Genomic DNA, 14456 nt, shown 5'->3' with positions numbered 1-14456 from the left:
TGTCAATTTTTGCGCGCGCCACAGTGTGTAATATTTTTTTTATCGCAAAGATCTGGTACATTATGCAAGTTTTGGCATGTACACGGATGAGTATCCAAAAGTTCCATAGGGTGTTCGCCACTCTCATCTTGAAGTCCGGGTAGGAGAGGATGAGAAGAGATAACCTTTTCCGGAGCGTCAAGTCGGGAGGCCTTGGCCTCTCGCATCTTTTCGTCCGCAAGATTGTTTCGCGCTTCTTTTTCCTACGCGACCAGAATCATCCCTTCCTACGTGCAATTATCCAGGTAAGACCGGCGAACTTTTTGCCGGCAGTGTTGGTGACTAGTGAATGTACTGAACCCTCTTGTTTTCTGGTTATTTAAAAGAAGTGAAAGACGCTGTATTGTTTTTGCGAGCGCGTTTTTCGATGGACTACCTGGGTAGTGTCACTAAAAAGAAGCTCAGTCGTGACCTGATTGAGCTCCTTTTCCCTGTGCCACTGTATCGATCGGTGTACAGCCAATGTCCGGGTCACGATGTGCTCCAGCGTGTGAAAAGCATGTGTGTTCCACCAGGGGTAAAGTCCTTTTTCTTTAAATTGCACAGCGAGACATTGCCAGTCAAGCCATGGCTAAGAGATAAGGGAATCTTTGTTCCGTGGTCGGTGGATTGTCTCCTGTGTAAGACACCAGAAACCATCGAACACGTTTTTATTTATTGTTGGGATGCTGTGTTTTTTTGGGACATTCTTCAAAGAACCCTGAAAAAAGATTTTATGTTGCCCCCGGAGACCATTAGGTATTTACCTGTTGAAGAAAGTGACACTGTGCCCTACGACCTTTTTATGATACTCGGCCTGTTTAGTATTTGGAAAACAAGGATGGAATTTCGGCATGCTGACCCAAAAATTAAGTCTGTACAGAAGCATTTTATCGATATTGTAAACGAGGTCCAAACGGTGTATTGCAGAACACCAGAAACTACGCCTGAGTGGGCACACTTGTTCAGTGAAATTAAGAACATGAGAGAACTTTAGTTCGCCCACAAGTCGCTGGGCGTGAGCTCCTTGTAATGACATAGCATTCTGTGCTGCAATGTTGAGTTCAATAAAGAAAAAAAGTGAAAGCCGTTTACAAATCCCTGTAACGCCGAATGGGAGCGCAGCTCTTGAGGAGGAGTAGGGAAGGGTACTGAGGGGAGGGTAGACCCCTCCTCCTTCTCCTTTCCTCCCCTCATTCTTTAATATGCTCCGGGGGGGGTCACGTGACCTCGGGGGGGGAGGGGTGTCACGTGACTTCGGGGGGGGGGGGGGGGTCACGTGACCTCGGGGAGGCGTGACCTGGGGGTCACGTGACCTTGGGTGTCACATGGGGGTCACCTCAAGGTCACGTGACCCCCAAGGTGACCCCCACGTGACCTCAGGGGGTCACGTGACCTTGGGGTCACGTGACCTGGAGGGGTCACGTGACCTCGGGGGGTCACGTGACCTGGGGGTCACGTGGGGGTCACCTTGGGGTCACGTGACCTTGAGATGACCTTGGGAGGGGTCACGTGACCTTGGGGGTCACGTGACCTCAGAGGGGTCACGTGACTTGGGGTCACGTGACCTTCAAAGGGTCACGTGGGGTCTTGGGGTCACGTGACCTTGAAATGACCTTGGGAGGGGTCACGTGACCTCGAGGGGTCACGTGACCTTGGGGGTCACGGGATCCCAAGATGACCCCACGTGACCCCTAAGGTCACGTGACCTTGGGGGTCACGTGACCTTGAGATAACCTTGGGATGACCTTGGTTACGCCGACGCCGACGGCGACGGCGACGCCGACGCCGCTCAAGCTGGGAACGGGCCCCTAAGAGCTGCGCTCTAAAAAACAGTTAGTGTTCGGGTATGTTCGCCTGATGCTTTTAATAAGCGTAATGTGTGTATAGTAGAGGCCCCAAGCGTAATAGTTGTCTAAGGAAATCAAATTATTTTTTTAAAGAACATGAATTGGGCGGTACCTAGCGCCACCTAGCCTAGCTACTTGCAATCACTCTGCTTGACCCCGCCATCTGGTGGCTAGCGATTTAACCTTCTTTCACGCTACGCGATAAACAGCGGCTTCGAGTTTGTTCTTTCGAGAGCGGCTTTTGGTTTCGCGGATTGAGTTTGCCCTTCTCCGTGATGTGCGGTTGACGAAATAATTGTGACTCGAGAAACACCAAAGGTAAGACGCAAAGTGCGCGAAGTAACTGGGTATCGGTTGTCTCCGTTTAACATCGCAGTGCTGTCGACGAGAAAACTGAGTAACTGCTTTCGAAACGCAAGTTTCTGTACCTGTGGGGGAAATCTGGCTTCGGAAATAAACACAGTTCGCGGAAAGCTCGTGTTACGCTTTTATTTGCTGCTGCTCTCGTCCCGTACAAGAGACGTAGCGTCCTCGTCAAGCCTTATTGGGCTCGATTTGCTCGATTCGGGGCCGCCATATTGAGATGCAAGCGACGGAGGAACTTTGCCCCCCTGCTTCAGGAACGAAAGTTTCTCCCTTTCTAAAGGAACATAGGTTACAAGACCGTTCCTCCCGTAAGGGAGGACTATCCATACCCTTTTTTCTAAGAGTGTACGTCACGATTGGGTTGGATGTCACGTGGTCTCCGCTGGGCCTTCTCCGAGCGCTTGGCAGAGTGGGCCGTTTATAACGAAAAATACAGCCACCAGGCTCAAAACACAAACGTGCGATTGTCATTTACGGATATTGTGGATCATATTCAATCTGTTTTTGAACACGATAAGAATATTTCAAATTTCGTTGAAGTATCCCTTTAAAGAGCGGGCACCCTCAATTGGTAAAGGCGGAACGCAATGTAGAAAAGAAAATAACAACTCACGAACCTACAAGAAAATTTTGGCATTTCGGAGAGGTGTCAACGTGCGCGAAAATAAAAGAGCGCATATCGCTCGGAAAAAAGTTGCTTATTAAAATCTTTTGCCCATAATTGCGCCTTTTGACGGCTAGCAGAGCGGTAGATCCCTGTCATTATTTAATCGGTACGACAGGCTAACGTTACCACACACATTATCTAAAATGACACCCTTGAATACCTCTCCGCTCGTTCAACACAGATGCAGGAACATTGACGTCCGAGTGGCCATACGGAGCAAAACTGGGGGAGAGGAGGAATTGAGAGCGTGAAGGGATGTCAGAGCACCAAGCTCTGATTGGAAGTGCAGAGGGACGCGAAGGGGCCATAGCTGCCTTTGTCGCTACTCACTGCTCGAGCGCGTTCGAACGCCGAACCACGGATTCTGACGTTCGAACGCGGGGCTCTGCGCAAGAAGCAGGCGGCGCCTTGTTGGCTCTCCTTAAGCAGAGACAGCGGGGAAGTGCTCCGCGTCCACCCAGCAATCCTTCCGATCAAAGCTCGGCACTCTGGCGTCGCCTCGCGCTCTCATCTTCTCTCACTCGGATTCTCTTCGTATTGCCTCCTGTCGGAAATAACCCGCTCGTTTAGTGACCCTCGTTCACGACGAGGGTGGACACGTAAACTTAGCTTTACTCACCTAAGCAAATATTATCAAAATGGTTTGAAACATACGAGGCAATGAAACTACCCACCAATAAATCGGTCTTTACCTGTTCTTCCGGTGGGGCGCTTGCCTTTATCGATGCTCCACTCACGCTGCCTCAAGTGAGTCTTTGGCTCATTTTGTTTTGAGTAATTCGGCGAACAAGTTATTTGAAAAGAACTAGTTTAGCCTTCCATGTACAGGGCGCTTTTTTAAAGTTTTACGAGACTGATTTAAAAAGAAAAAAGAACGTGGAGGTTAGACTTATGCTGTCTTAGCAGATGAGATACAACTTATACGGTTATGGGGACATAATGTAGGGGGCTAATGATCATGATAAGTCGGTTAATTAATTAAACGTTATTAACGAGCTTTTTAAGTATTGAAGATAGCCACGTGGTTTTCGTTAGAAACTTTCTGAGCAGAAGCAAAGAAACACTAAATCAGTAAATTCTGCAAACGTTTGGGGCACGTGGGAAGCGGGGTGGTGTGTTGAAGTTACCACTCGTGAAGCAGGTGCAAGAGTAGATAAACAAAAACGCGTCCGCGCGTTCTTTTTTTCTTTTTCTTTTATTATTTGCGTTTTCAAAGTGTCACCCTCGCGCCTGTTGCGCGAGCGGTAACTTTAGTGCACTATTGCGCTTCCCACCTGCTCAAGGTGTTTCTAAAATCTACTGATTCAGGGTTTTTGATGGCAGTCAGCTAGTTTCTAAGTGGAAAGATATAGGTTTTTACGAACTAAAAGTTAATTAACAATTGTTAGTTTATTATTCGACTTATTCTGACAATTACCCCTCTAGATTAAGTCCCCCTGGCCGCATAGCTTACTCGCACAGACCGCATTAGTATTGATTTCACGGTTTTGTAGAGAAATCGGTAAAGCCTTGAAAAGAATTACACCCTAGAAAAGAACATAGGCTTGATCATGTTGTTATACATTTTCTAAAAATATCCATCATCGTTTTTAAGTCACTCTTTTGCATAATTATGTGTAGTCTATACGATGACAGAATATATTGCCTAATTGTTTGCCAGTTCAGCTGCCTATATTCAGTACTATTCGCCCATTATAAATGGATGCATAATGTGGTTCGGGAAATTATGACTTGATTGCTACTCTATAAGCACCTCACAATAGACGCCTTCCGAAATTCAGAGCCATCTGGAGGTCCGAAATAACAGTTCTACCTTTGCCCTACTAATGGGGGTAATGGATCTACAGTGTGTAGTATTTTATTGGGCACTATCACTTTCGCATGTCAATGACGGATGAGAATGTGCTCTTCACGACACAGTCCTTCCTCAATATCTTTCCGTTTCGATGGTGACATAGATACAACTGGTCAAAACGAAGCGCCAACTCCCAAAGACTAAGGTATATCTGGATAAATCTTAGACTATACGAGTATACTTTAACATAGACGCCTTAACATAGACGACCTGAACAGAGATGCCTTGATAAAATTCTTCAGATCAGAGCTTTAGAGCCGGTTACGTGCCATCAACAAATTGGCGACTACCCAGCTCTTGCATTCGGTTCCTGCTCCGCATCGTACTATGACAAACTTATACCTTCATCGATAGCCAGAGAGCCCTTATTAGTACGGCACCTGCGTCATTCTTTATATGATGACAGTGATCAAAGTTGCCGACTGAATTTTAAAAAAAAAGGTACATTACTTTCGCCTAATAATACTTCTCATACATTTTTATGTAGGACGTAAACATTTACATCATGATTAAATTAGTAATGAGTGTCTTCACTGAGTGATGAACAGCCCCTTATACGTTAAGCACGTTATCTGTTATGCACACGTTATGCAATGTGATCAACGAACACAAACTAATGTCGAAAAGCGCGTACGTTGAACTTGCACCGAGGGAATGGTGACCAGCTGAGCGTTTTGACGAATGCAGTGTTGCCGAGCATCGTAGTACCGAAGACGGCTGGTGTTGCTGGCAAAAAAGTAGCACTTGGAGCCTATAGGGATAAAAGAATATGAAGAAACAAGAAGACAAGTGTTACAGACACAACGCGTTCACATTAACGCGCATTCAAAGACAGGAACGTATTCAGTCGTTAATAATCGCTGTAAACGTAAGTGTAACCGTACTAACTATTCATGTAAATGTGTGCAAGAGGGTGTACTATTTAAGAATGACAAAAGCAAAAAATGGGCACGCGGTGGCAGGAGTAACTGTTAAATGGAAAAAAAATGATGTTAGGTAATATCTATAGAAGCGTTAGAATTTGTTTGTACTCAGCGTCAACTTTTCTTGTGCTACGTTGTCAATATTTGAGTAGTTTGCACAGTAAAGAAGCCCCGCACTGCTGCGAGGGCGCATGACTACGTCCTACGTCTCATTCGCTTGCGCTCTTGCACAAAAGAGGTGCCAAGTGAAGCCTCGCGATCTCACAATCAGCTCGGAGAGATTCGAAGCCGTACAGAAACTACGCTGGCCTCGACAAAGAGTCACAAAAAAGTTACGACACACTCACAAAACAAAAATTAACGCTCAAGTGCTACACAATTTCGATTACTTCACGACGTTTGAAGCCTGCTCATACTCACCGAATGCTACCCAGCCTTCGTCGCAGTTTCCGAGGTTTCTTTTCAACTGCGTAGCAGATGTACCTGCAGGCATCGACAGAGAAAACAAAAAGTATAGAGATCAGTGAGGCAAAATCTACGCCACAAAGATCTATTTGTATCTTAATACTGCAGATAACGTAAGGTTACACTTATAATGTGCATACGTGTTCTCAGCCGCGCTGGTAGTTGATAAGCTTTTCTGAGCTCGGGAAGGATGTCTGCCGACTTTATTTGTGGGATTAAGATATATAGTTATACTTATTTTGGCAACGAGGGGACGGACTCGTCGGTGTTCGCACGATTGTAAAAATGCCTATGGCGATGCGCCCTTGAACGGTTTGTATATTTTGAATATTACTATTATTTATTTTGGTTCAGGCGAACTGTGGTACTGCAGAGAGGCAAGTAGCCCATAATACCACGTACGCCGGCAGCGCATTATTTAATAACGATAAAATGACATACACTCTAAAATATTTGTAATTGGACTTCGATTTACCGACGAAACTTAACGGGTGGAACCATCTGAACAACGAAGGAAGGAGACACCGAAAAGACAACCGACCGCTGGACTACCAACTATTTTAAGAAATCGTCCTTCTTTTCTACCAGTTCTTATGCGTATACATTTGATTTTGTTTTAAATTGCAGCTCTTAGGCGCGGATTTCCGGCTTGAGCGGCGTCGTCGGCGTCGGCGTAACCGCGCGTTGCATTATGGGACGTAATGCAACGCGCGTATAATGGCGTTACACGTGACCTCATAATGACGTTACACGTGACCTCGCGTGTGACGTTACGAGGGTTACAAGGATTACCTTCACGAGGGTCACAAGGGTTACCCTCACGAGGGTTACCCCCGACGTTACCCTCGTGACGTCACAGGTGACGTCACATGTGACGTCATTATAAGAAACAAGTGACGTAATTTAGCGGGGAAAATTTTCCGCTAAATTCGACGGGAAAATATTCCTGCTGAATTTACCATCGTGACGACACGTGCGACGTCACGAGGGTAACGTTTTCCCGCTAAACTTAGCAGGTAAATGTTCTGGCTAAATTTAGCAGTCAAATTTCCCCGCTAACTTTAGTGGGAAAAAAAAAGGGACGTGCCCTCCCCTCGCATACCCTCTTCTCCTCCTTCTCAAGAGCTGCCCACTAATTCGGCGTTACAGAAAATTGTAAACGTCTGTCTTTTTTTTTTCTTCCTTATTTTCTCCATTCTGAATCGCCGTTGCCATCTTTCTTCTATTTCTACTCAGCAGGAAGGGCGCCCTACAGAAAGCGTTTTTCTTGAGGTCGCAGCGTTATTCAGACGGAGCTCGCACAGCATACTTGCTTCACCGACAGCTTGTTCTATTGGTAGATGGCCTTGATAAAAAAACTCATTCGCGTACATGTTTGTTCTGGCTCAGTTTTCTCTTTTTTTATGTATTCAGTTTTTTTTTTTTTTTTCATTACAGCCTTTTTTTTTTTTTGTCTGTATCATCCCAGAAAATTCCTCGCTGCCCTATTTTGAACTTTTTCAAGTTTTTCAATTAGATCATTTTTCATAAAACAGATGCATATTCCAGAATTGGCCTAAAACACGACAGATATGCCATTTTTTTAAGGTTGGTTTTGGAACATTTTAAATCTTGTTGAATGAAATTCAGTACCCTGCCTGCCTTTAACACAACGTCGTCGACCTCAGCGTTTTATGAACAGTTGTTCGACAGCGCAACATTCAGATATTTGCACGTACATTCTATTTTGATGAAGTCGTTATTCACACTCCCTCGAGTATCAATTTTTTTTCTCTTATTCGTAGTAAAACCTACATAGACACATTTTCTTTTTTATTCGAATTCATCTTCCATTTACAACAGCAGTTTTCAACACGTATCAGGTCACTAGTAACTGTTCTGCATCTTGTCCACTGGTAATTACTTTACATAAAACACAATCATCGGCAAACAGTCGTATAAGGGATTTTATTTGGTTATAAATGTCATTAATCTAAATTAAAAACAATCGTGGTCCTATGATGGAGCCCTAGCTGGGGGATTCCAGTCATCCCATCAACGTCCACACACTAGAGCAGCTGGGGCAAATAAATTCCCATCAATTTTATAACAGATGAATCTAAATTGAGCATCTTAAGTTTCTGAAGAAGAAACAGGTGTATACCGTGTCAAGTGCTTTGCGGAAATTCAAGAAAATACAGTTCGTTTGACAGCATTCGTCAATACCAGACACCAATTTGTGAAAGAAACTCCGCAAGCTGTGTCGTACAAGGATATACCTTACAGAAAAAAAAAAAAACCTAGTTGCTCAATTATATTTGAATTGTTTGCGTCTATGTGAAACCATTATTTGTGAATAAAACACGTGTTCATTAATCTTGCATAAAATAGACGTTAAAAATAGGTCTGTAATTAGAGACGATCATCTTGGAACCGCCTTTGTGGATATGTAGTACATCGTGAGCTACTTTCCAGTCATCTGGTAGGACGCCAGTTGAGAACAACAGGGTGTATGTTAAGTATAAATAGACAGAAATTGATTAAGCACATCGCTTCAGAGCAGGTGGTGGAATTCCATCAGGACAGCTGGCTTTGGTTTCATCGATGTTCTGCAATAAGGCCTCAATGTCACTTACACTAAATTTGACTTGCTGCATTTCGGGAACATCGCTAACGTACAAGGAATAATTGTAACTGCACTGAGGTAAAAGAACGGACTGAACGTAATTATTTAAGCATGTAACTTTCTCGGCGTCGTATAACATTACCCGCTCATTTTGCACAGTTTAACTAATTCCTACGAAGTCCGGACCAGAATTTGTAACATACTTCCATACGTAACATACGTAGCATACTGAACCTGAACGAAATCATTTTTTTCGCGCCAGAGCGGAACCGATATGTTTTTCATGCGGTTTTAGGTTCATACTCGAAGTCAGGTCACATAAAAAGTACGTAGCAAAAACACAGTAACTTAAAAAATAAACCAAAAAACTAAAAAAAAAAAAAAAAAAATTTCCCGCAATCCGGAGTTGAGCCGGACCGATATAATTATTTTTTTCATTCCTAGGCAAAACTGATACATTATTTTTGGGGTGTTTCGTCCATGTGGGAAGTCATAAAGCGAAAAATGTAGGTAGCGGAAAGCTCTGTAAGGTTCCATTATCAGGTTTCCACATAACGGTCGTATTCATAATTTATAAAGTTTTTCTCGAGAACTCAAACTGAACTATAAATTCTCTAGGATTTCTTGTCTTACGTATTTCTTGAACAAATGCCCACATTATTCCTAACCTTTTCTTGGGGACCGGAAAAAGTTCATCAAAGAAAATTTATAACTAGAACATACCCGATTCGTACGTCATCAAAAGTGACCAACTAATGAGCCTGTTTGTTGACAAAACGGTGAGTTGGGCTAGTTGGTTTTTCATCTCGTACTGAAGGCAAAAAACAGGACAAAAAAAGGTATAGACAACACGCCAAGTGTTGTCTATACCGTTCTTTGGCACTGTTTTTTTGTTGTTTTTTTTTTTGCGTTCAGTTTGAGATTTGTTTGCTTTTTCTTGTCTTCAATTTTGTAGAGTTGTGTTCAATTTACTTTAAACGCATTGATCTCATTGTACAACTGATCGGATAAGAAAGCGATACAAAGGCCGCTGGGTATTTTAGAACCTGCACTATGTTGCCATCCTGTGGCGCATCTAATCTGCTTTTAAAATAACTGAGCTGATTGAATAATCTACGCTGCAAACATGGTGAAAGCTGTGCGTCTCCTTGGTGAAATGAACGAGGAATGTTGGGACTCCGAAGAAGAGATCGGCTCCAGTGACCCTGAAGTTGAGTCCCAGGCTCTGCAATCTCTACTGAAGAATCCTGACAGCGCACACTCTAATGATTCCGGCTCGCTAGAAGGGATGAGATGCGCCGCTTACACGCTGCGGCTGGCAGTTAGGGGCACCTTGAAATGCTCGGGCTGCTGGCACATTGTTGAAGAAAGCCATGCGCTTGATAAGATATTACGAGTCCAATCTGTTATGTCCCTGATCAGAAAGCTAGGGTTGAAGAAACCAGTGCTGAACCGTCCAACGAGGTGTCTTCTGCGCTGAGTGTACATGGATCCCCGCTACCGCCTTCTTCTCACCCCTGAGCAAAAGTACCGGGCCACGTTGTGTTTGAGAAAGACTTGGAGGCGGAGCACAGCTCTGCAATGCGAGCAAGATTCTGCCCTTTTGAAACTGCGGCGGCTCCAGAAGATCCGCAAGGCGCCTTGGAAGCGCTCCTCAAGGAAAGAGAGGTTGAGGCTAGCATGCACGTTCGAGGTATACAAGGAGCCGCGGCTTTCGAGGGACGCTAACTTGTTGCAGTTTTGGGAGGAGAGAAGGGAACGCCACTCAGAACTTGTGCCTTCGACTCACGTCAGCGTGGAGCGAACCTTTTCTGCACTGAAGTTCATTTTATCGTTTCAGAGGTGCCCTCTTTCGCCCGGATATGCTTGAGGACGTCCTGCTTCTTCGGTCAGCTGCCTGACATTGAACTGCGCTTTCACCCACGTCCGGAAGTGCTCCAGCTCTAGCTCGTTCATTCCACACAATAATTTGAGCCTTTGCTTTCTAGATGTTACACGTTTATAAAATCTCCCCGCGCTTTTTTTTTTCTTCTTGTACGCCTCTTTTGGCCTTCACTGAGGTTAAACAAGGGCAAGGAGGACTGCCCGTTGGCCATAGTCCGATGTCCTTACACTTGTGTAGTTAACATCTTCACGGGTATCCTAACACAAAGGTGGGATACAATACGAACTTGACTGGTCCAGAAGGGAAACTGCTGGCATTAGAATGCTCTTTGTGACCGCCACTTGCGAAACTCGTTCTCATTGGATACTTGCTACACGACCAATCAGAACAAAGCCACTGACGGCAAAATGGTGCGCACTTTGCTTGGACTCAATACAACAGTCACTCCTTTGCGTCTGTTCGGGCGGTCCGGTCGTCTCAAGGGCCCTATCGACAACTTGAAAGGTAAGTTTCAACATTACGTGTTACTCAGATAAATTTTTTTCTAGAATTCGCCTTTATAACAGGTGTATGTTCTTTTTTTTAGACTGTTCGTTTGCAATATGTCACTGTCTAAAAGTGGCAAGAAGCGAAAAATAGATTTGGAATGCCGGACATTCAATGATCAGTGGACATTTGATTATCTATTTGTTCAACATAAGGATAAAGGTTTATGCCTCGACTGTAAAGAAGCGCTTTCAGTATTTAAAAAAATTACCGCATCTCCACGTGGTGAATGATGTTGATTGGGGCGAAGCTCGGGTGGTGCTGATGATACTGATTTTGGTCATAGGTAGTGCTGATGGTGCCGTTTTCATTCATGTCAGTAGGAGAATGTGTGGTTTCCTTCTTTTAAGAAGACAGATGGGATGGCAACTCAGAACCCCCTACTCTTTTTTTTTTTCTTCTTTTTCTTGATACTGATTTTGGTCATAAGTAGTGCTGATGGTGCCGTTTTCATTCATGTCAGTAGAAGAATGTGTGGTTTTCTTCTTTTTCTTTTTGTAAGAGAGATGGGATGACAACTCAGAACCCCCTACTCTTTTTTTTTTCTTTTTCTTAATACTGATTTTGGTCATAGGTAGTGCTGATGGTGCCGTTTTCATTCATATCAGTAGTTTTTTTTTTTTTTTTTTTTTAATTTGATGTAGAGAAAGGAAATCAGAGATGTTAGCCTGGAGTTGATCTCCTGACTGGCTACTCTGAGTGGGGAGGGGAGTTAGAGAATGAAAGAGATAAGTATGAAAAGAAGGCGTTCGATCTCAGGCCCACACACACACACACACGCACGCGCAATACATAAATTAGAAAAAAAAAGCGGGCAACTTCTGCGACCTCAGGTCAGAGTCTTTTGTTAAGGCCTGTTGCTGACAGGAACTTAAGAAGGGCATTCGTTGATTTTGCGGGGTAGCTTTCGTCATCCCATGGTCCAAGAAGATGTTGAAGACTGAGGGCTGATCCAGTTGTCTGATGAATGTCTTTGTAGAGCTGGTGCCGATTATCAGCATACTTAGGGCATTCAAGTAGTATGTGTTTGATGTCTTCCATGGTTCCGCATAGTTGAGCGATTCGAGCTTTCCGAGGAGATGAAGATAGTAGTTTGTCAAAGACACTTTTAGGCGCAATCTATGAAGAACTGCCTCCCGTCGCCTCTTGAGACCGCGTGGAACTTGGAACATTAAATTTGGGTCAATTATTTTTAAGGACGAGCTCTGGTGGGCGACCACTTTCCAATGACGCGCTGCAGTAGATCTCCCCAGGAGTGCCACAGCTGCACGAATGTCTGATCTTGTAAATGGAGCCATAACTTGCTGAACGAGGTCATGGCCACCTGCAGCCATAGCATCAGCCATTTCATTTCCTTGTACGCCACAGTGGCTAGGTTTCCATTGGAAAGAAATTGAATGTCCTAAAAGGTTAGCATCTGCATGAACTTTCAGAATTCGTAGAACTAATTGCCTGTTTGGACTGTTTTTACGTGGAGAGTGCAGCGATTGGAGGGCTGACTTAGAGTCAGTAATAACTGTCCAAGTGCGAGGAAACACATCTAACATGTAACAAAGCGCCTCACGAATGGCTACCAACTCTGCCGCAGTAGAGCACATTCTGTGAGACAACTTGTGGCCCGCGCTCAGACAGAGCACCGGGGACGCCAATCCAATCGATGATCCTTCATGTGTAGTCGATGCATCTGTGTATACATGGCAGGAGGAAGAGTGCCGCGTATATAAAACAGACAAAGAAAGCTGACGAAGAACAACTGGAGACAGCGCTGATTTTTTAATTATTCCTGGGATGTCTGTGTGGAGCACAAGAGGGGGCAACAACCAAGGAGGCGTAGCGAGGATGAGAGAGTCCTGATATGCATCTGGAATGTTCTCTCTGTGATCAGTAATGGCCTGTGCAATGCGGCTGTAGAAACACCTCTCCGGTATGTCCGCCAGGTGGTGCGAGTCATGCCGTGTAAGGTGCCTTATGTGATTTCGTAGAGTCTCCTGAACGCGAATGGCTCTGATAGGTAGGCAGTGAGTCTCAGCTATTGTATCAATGGTCGAGGTTGAACGAGGTACCCCAAGGCATCCTCTGAGCGCCTGTGCTTGAAGAGATTCAAGCTTTTTCATGTTTGTCGGACTTAAACCATGCATAACTGGCAAGCTGTAATGGAGAACGTCAACGAATAAGCTGTTATATAAACGCAGAAGTCCAGCTACGGATGTCCCCCAGGTTGTGCCGCTTATAAACCTCCCTAAACTAATAAATGCAGAAAGCTTCGTCTTAAGATGTTTCAGTTGCGGATTCCATGTCAGGCCCTTGTCCATATAAATTCCGAGAAAATGTCAGTAGAAGTAGAAGAATGTGTGGTTTTCTTCTTTTCTTTTTTTAAGACAGATGGGATGGCATCTCAGAGCCCCCTATTTTTTTTTTTTTCTTTTTTTCATCGTTTTTTATTTTTTTGCTCTCGCTGCTGAACTCACGAGCAGGAGCTCACGAGCAGGGGCACGCCGGACGGCGGACGGACATACGGACACGGCTAGCCCCTAAGGAGCTTCGCCCTAAAAATTCCACTTGCGTCGACACTACCAGTCTCACCATCGTGACAAGTACGACTCTTTGGTGTCAGGAGCCAGAGCCGCGAGGATCAAAAGTTTGAAGAAGAGCCTGGGCACGCAGAAAGACGTCTTCAAGAAGAACGTCCAGGAGAATATGGCTCTGGTTCAGGCCAGCTACTCAATCTCCAAGTTGATCGCAGAGTGCGCGGCCTTTTACAGTGGCTGACGATCTTCGCCCGGATAAGAAGAATGTATTCAAGGAGCTTAGTCTGTCGGCCCGCAATGTCACAAAAAAATCGAAGACATGGGTGAACAGTCGTTGAGTACTTTGAAGGGTAAAGCCCGAGCTTTTCAGTGCTTCTCTTTAGCGCTTGACGAAGCAATGACGTCTCTGATACTGCTCAGTTACTTATCTTTGTTCGGGGAATTGACACCAGGTTTGGAGTGACGGAGAAGCTAGCTGCTCTAAAAAGCTTGAAGGGCCCAACTCCCAGATAATATATTTTTAACAAGCTATGCGAGTGTCTGGATAGGCTGCAGCTAAAAGGGAAATACCTGATAGCGCAAGAAATATGATTGCCTGTAAAGCGGCTGTCGTCGGACGCATCAACTCATAAACGACACACCTGGGCGTTGTTGCTCCTATTCATCTTTATTGTATTATCCACCAGCAATCACTGAGTTCCAAAGTGGTGCACTTAGAGTACGTGATGAAGGTAGTCGTACCTACTAT

At 44.7% G+C, this 14456-nt stretch overlaps 1 protein-coding gene across 1 annotated transcript in view; it reads right to left on the bottom strand.

The window, feature by feature from the left end:
- LOC120847345 (macrophage mannose receptor 1-like) overlaps positions 1-14456 on the bottom strand; it is a 138503-nt gene that overhangs the window by 106649 nt on the left and 17398 nt on the right. Inside the window, exons 2-3 of the mRNA XM_040504049.2 lie at positions 6100-6162; positions 5391-5507 (exon numbers count right to left, since the gene is read on the bottom strand). Of these exons, the coding sequence (XP_040359983.2) occupies positions 5391-5507; positions 6100-6162 (180 nt within the window). The remainder of the gene's footprint in view (positions 1-5390; positions 5508-6099; positions 6163-14456) is intronic.

This window comes from Ixodes scapularis, unplaced genomic scaffold (assembly GCF_016920785.2).
Source record: "Ixodes scapularis isolate PalLabHiFi unplaced genomic scaffold, ASM1692078v2 PGA_scaffold0__279_contigs__length_252992795, whole genome shotgun sequence".
NCBI classification, from domain to species: domain Eukaryota; kingdom Metazoa; phylum Arthropoda; class Arachnida; order Ixodida; family Ixodidae; genus Ixodes; species Ixodes scapularis.
The sequence above is the reverse complement of the archived record's forward strand: the minus strand, read 5'-3'. Positions and strand labels throughout refer to the sequence as shown.